The sequence below is a fragment of the Dipteris shenzhenensis genome, chromosome 28 (assembly GCF_047967505.1).
Source record: "Dipteris shenzhenensis isolate YYH24624 ecotype China chromosome 28, Dip_SZ_1.0, whole genome shotgun sequence".
In the NCBI taxonomy this organism is placed as follows: Eukaryota; Viridiplantae; Streptophyta; class Polypodiopsida; order Gleicheniales; family Dipteridaceae; genus Dipteris; species Dipteris shenzhenensis.
Genome location: NC_141623.1, coordinates 26,398,902 through 26,404,094, shown reverse-complemented (window position 1 = coordinate 26,404,094; position 5,193 = coordinate 26,398,902). Strand labels below are relative to the sequence as shown.

General features: G+C 43.0%; 1 protein-coding gene across 1 annotated transcript; it reads left to right on the top strand.

Annotated features, from left to right (window-relative positions):
- The first annotated feature begins 2,538 nt into the window (after positions 1-2,538).
- On the top strand, positions 2,539-4,754 carry LOC147883387 (cation/calcium exchanger 4-like). Its single transcript, XM_087399878.1, has one exon. The coding sequence runs from the start codon at positions 2,602-2,604 to the stop codon at positions 4,534-4,536; it is 1,935 nt and encodes a 644-aa protein (XP_087256004.1). The 5' UTR covers positions 2,539-2,601; the 3' UTR covers positions 4,537-4,754.
- The last annotated feature ends 439 nt before the right edge of the window (positions 4,755-5,193 follow it).

The following is a 5,193-nucleotide window of genomic DNA, read 5'->3' as shown; positions in this document are numbered from 1 at the left end:
TGGTTATGCTTTATTTCCCCCATTCTCATATCAGCTGCACTAAATGTGTTGAAGCCTACAAGGGACACCTCATCAATTACTATTAACTGCACTTGCTAGCTCTTACAGTGTCTCGGCTGATAATCTATGAATGTTGATGTTAGTAGTGGCAGATGCAGGGCTGCATGTATTGTTGTTCCTCCTATCTGCCGAGCTGCCTTACCGGTATATGCTAGCATCAGCAACCTTGGGTTGTATATGTTTTCTGCCTCTCGATGGAAGTATGAATGCAGAGTCCACAATCTGCATAAGAGTGAAAGTTTTTCCAGCTCCTGTGTTCCCTGAAAGGAATAGATGAATTTACTTTGTTGGATTGCATCTTTTTTGTAGCATAATATCGTCCACTATTTGTCTTTGTTGAATGTTGAATTTCTCATTTGGGCATAGAAGATGTCATTGTTGTTGATGCCTATCCTGTAGCTTAAAATTTTGTTGCTTTTTGGTTGCTTGCTGTTAAAGTTCATGTCAACTACTATGTCATACTTCTCTGGCCTTGTTCTGGGGTTTGAAGATGATGATGTGGAAGATGTTGAGCTCGTAGTTTGCTCACAGACTATGGCACAAGGGGAAAGGGAGAGGGGGAAGAGAAGCATGTACATGATGGGAGGAGGAATGTAAAATGGAGACATCAAGGGAAGAGGGCCATGCTTTATTTGAAAGGAAGGGAAGGGGGAAATCAAAGTTTTAGGAAGATCTTGTTGAATTGCAAATGACTTTCTTCAATCACTTCTTTGTTCATATGGTAAAGGTCATGCCATGTATCATCGTTGCTGTGTGGCTTGTGCTCTGTACTGTTGAATGGTAGGAGCAGTAGACATTGCTCTCAGTAATGATTCTCTGCATCATTTGTTATAGTTGTTGAAACAAATGATTCTTTCTTTTTTTCATTATTTTCCTATTTTTCCATAAAAGTGGTATCTGCTTACGTAAGCTGCGAGACAAATGTTCTCTAATTCTGTTTTCCTCTTCATGAATATGTTTGTTTCTTTTGTCCATTTTCTCCAATTGCTCCCATCTTTTTAGTAGCTCATGGGTGGTCTTGGAAAGCCAAATCTGCATGATTTTCTTTTTTTAGTGCATGTTTTGCGATGTTTGCGCATATGCATTTCATGATGATTCTCCTGGAGTCTGCTATTGTCGCAAGTTATGTATTTGTCGATGTACTCCTCTATTTGATTTTCCTCGAATTGTCCATACTGTGGAGCATCCTCAATCCATAGAAATCCATGGTCATGTTGGCTACCACGATTATTCCATGATGAAGAAGTAGTCGCTCAACCTTCCTAATATTTTTTCATCCTTCTTGAGTTATTTTTTCATTGCTTGGAATCTGTGGACGTAATACCGAGCCATTATCACCGGATTGGAATGAATAAGCTCCCTCATGAGGATTTCTTGGGGTCAGGGAATCGCATATTCAAGTCATGCAAAGCAATTTACTAGAGGTTCCCAAAGTTTCTTTGCTACAAAGAATGTTATGAAGAAAGTAAGTGGTCCCAATTGTCTCAACATTGCGAACAGATTTCTTGTCAATCGTTGTTTGTAGTCTGCTGATGTTCGTAGTGAGTTGAAGTCACGATACCCTATGTTGGACTGTAGGAGTCTATTGATGTTTGTGTCTTGCACTGCATCCCTTGCTTGTAAAGTTCTGCCTTGTAGCTGTCCTTTTTGTAGTCGCACCCACGTTGAAGACAACAGCTGCTTTACTCTAGTACTTTCATTGTCTTGAAGAATAGGTTATGTACATTAAGAGCAAATCTTATGTCTTTATTTTTCAATTCCCATTTAGCTATTTCTTGGTAGCTTGTCTTGCTTATGATTTCATACGAGCGTGCATGACCAAAAAACAACGTAGGAAAGGCCAGCTCGTTGCAATGTTTGTCCTTGAATAAGCTTAGTGGTGGGTGTCCTTCGAAGGGTGCCATTGTTACGGGGTTGTCATCACAATCAACTACTTTGCTGGCACCTATATATACCATGCACCAAAGTGTCTATTGCCACTTCGTCCTCTATTCTGATCACATCATTCTCCAGCATTCTATCCTTACATCGGCCCTCAGATTGTTGCATAGTACTTATGTGTTCCATCCAAAGTTTGTTTATTTTAACACCATTCTATTTGTACAATGGCATATTAAGTAACTCATTCAGTGCACGCATTGTCATTGTTGGTCTTACCGAGCCACTCATGTAGGTGTGCTTATACTCCATCTTTCCTTTGATCGCCACCATTACCATCGTTGTGTCTGTTAGAAGACGTGATAGTAATGGCTGGGTTTTCTCCACGTCTGTGGAAGCATTGATCACAAGCTCTCTGACTCCTCTGTAGCAACTCCAGGATGACTCCTCCTTCCAGTCTACATCACTGAGGGTGGAGATAGCCGGTCCATGCTCTCAGTTATACCCCCAAGGGGTAGGCCAAAAACAAGAATTCCTTTGAGGTAGAGAAAATGAAGGGCGTGCGCAACAAGTTAGAAATATAGAAATAGAGGCAACGAAGGAGGCATTGATTGATGTTCAAGTGCCACCAATGCTGTTCAAGGAGACCCATTCATCTTCCCAATGGCCTCTTTGGCCCTGAGTCCCTTATGTCAAATTCTTTCTGTTATGCTTTTCATCTTCTTCTTCATCATCAAAGGCCATCCCTTCCTTTCCCAAAGACCTGCACAACACTACCCTGTAACCCATTTGGGTTCCTCCTCCAGGTCCTTGCTCTCCCTCCCTCATCACTCTGCTTCACCATCGCCTCCATTTCGCCAATTGGGTCCTTTCGATATAGCCCCAGATTCCCAGAACCGCACCCATGGCTTGATGGATTCCCTCCCTTGCGAAGCCGTCAGACAGCATTCCGGTTTTTCCAGCCCCTGTGAGTTTGTCAAAAGCTCGCCGCAGTGCAGCTCCTCTTCCATCATCGACTACACTCGGTTCTTCTTTTGCACTTGCGCCCAGGTCCCGATCGTTGGGTATTTGGTACTCGCATTGTGGCTTCTGGTTCTCTTCTATACACTCGGAAATACAGCTGCCGACTACTTTTGTTGCTCTTTAGAGAAGCTTTCAAAGCTATTGAAGTGCCCTCCGACTCTTGCTGGTGTCACCTTGCTTCCACTTGGGAATGGAGCACCGGATGTATTTGCAAGCATTGCAGCCTTTGTTGGAGCCGGTGCTGGACAGGTTGGTCTGAACAGTGTGCTGGGAGGAAGTGTATTCATAACTTCTGTGGTCGCTGGCTCGGTTAGTCTGCTAGTCGCAAGCTCTCAGCCTCTGAAGCTAGACAAGCATTGCTTTATCAGGGACGTGTGCTTCTTTCTGTTTACTTTGCTGGCTCTGCTCGTGATACTGCTGGCTGGACGCATTTATTTGTGGGGAGCCCTAGCTTTTCTTTCTATTTATGCTGCCTATGCTGTAGCTGTTGCCGCTTCTGAGATCCTTAAAAGAAAAGCACAAAAGCCACAGTGGCACCAGATGCAGCCCTTGCCTTTCACCCATGGTCCATCTCTCCTAGAAGAAGAAGATGATTCAATCTATAGTCCTTTGCTGGAACCTGAAATATTGCCAACCCAAGCTAGCGTGGAGAGAACATCTTTGCCACAGTGGATGTGGGCTTCTAACGTGGCAATATATTCTCATCAATCCTTTGGAAAGAAGGGGGAGGTTCCCAGGCCTTTGTGGGGTTGGAGTGAGGAGCAAGATGAATCACACCGTACCTTTTTTGGAGGATGGATTTGTTGGTATGTTCTGCAATGGCCTTTATCTCTTCCCAGGCGGCTCACTATTCCTGTTGTTGAGGACGATAGGTGGTCACGTAATTTTGCAATTGCAAGTGCTTCATTGGCTCCAATTTTTGTTGCTTTGGTACTCAATTCCCAAGAAAAAAATCCTTTCGGCAGTACCAGAGGTCTCTATATTGGAGCAGCCTTGATAGGAATTTCCCTGGCATTGCTGGCATTCTTCACAACCAAGCAGGAAAGGCCTCCAAGAAGCTTTTTGTTTCCTTGGGTTGTTGGAGGGTTTTTTATGAGCATCACATGGTTTTTTCTAATAGCCAATGAACTAGTTGCTCTGTTGGTGACCTTTGGAACCATACTAGGGATTGATCCATCTATACTGGGACTGACAGTACTTGCTTGGGGGAATTCTATGGGAGATTTGATGGCAAACATAGCCCTTGCATGCAATGGAGGAGACGGGGTGCAGATAGCCATGTCTGGCTGCTATGCTGGTCCAATGTTCAACACTTTAATAGGGTTAGGTATCTCTTTAGTATTGGGCAGCTGGGCAGCCCGGCCTGAGGCTTTTACAGTCCCTCGTGATGACAGTTTATATCACACTCTAGCTTTTTTGGTTATTGGGCTTGTCTGGGCTTTAATAATCTTGCCAATCAGCAAGATGCAGCCAACCAGGCTGCTAGGGATTGGGCTTTTGACTCTATATGTGCTCTTTCTGGCATTCAGATTGGGTCATGCACTGGGTTTCATCCCCATTTCTTGGTTGATGTAGTCACCGTGCTACTTGGAGGTGCCAGAAATTATACTGTACTTCTTCCCTTATTGTAATTATAATTATAATGCAGATGTAGTTATGTTGATTCCATAGCTGACATCTGTCAAATGTATTTCAATGGCAATTGGCAGAGAAATATAGCGTTTGCATCTACTGCTCATTCAGACATGTTAGTTCATATCTAGTATTGTGTTTAGACTAGCAAATTTGGAACTCTGGGTTTCCTTTCAGGTCCATGTTAATGTGATCTTTTGGGTAATTTGTTCCCTTGTGTCTTTTTACGTATCATTTATTTGGATTTTGTGTGGTTGATATCGTGTGAGAATATTGGAGAGAGAGAGAGAGAGAGAGAGATTAAGATTAATGTCCGCGGGAGGCCATGGACCTATGAGACAAATGCTCAAAATGACTTACATCATCCAGATAAACCAGAGAGTTAAGAAGTGCTCATGGCATCTCATCTTGAGTTTATTATAACATATATCTAAATTCTAGTGCTATCATAAACTGGCCTTCATTACATCGATTTAAAACTGAGGGTCTTTAGGTTTAGATTTGAAATCATCTCTGTAGACTGCCCATTTTCCAGCTTCTGGCGGAGAATCTTTACTCTTCTTGCCCTCTCCTGAAATAAACTTGTAGCTGTTGTCCCTT

What these genes read in the sequence shown, in the direction of transcription:
- LOC147883387 (XM_087399878.1), top strand. Translation starts at nt 2,602, where the DNA reads ATGGCCTCTTTGGCCCTGAGTCCCTTATGTCAAATTCTTTCTGTTATG.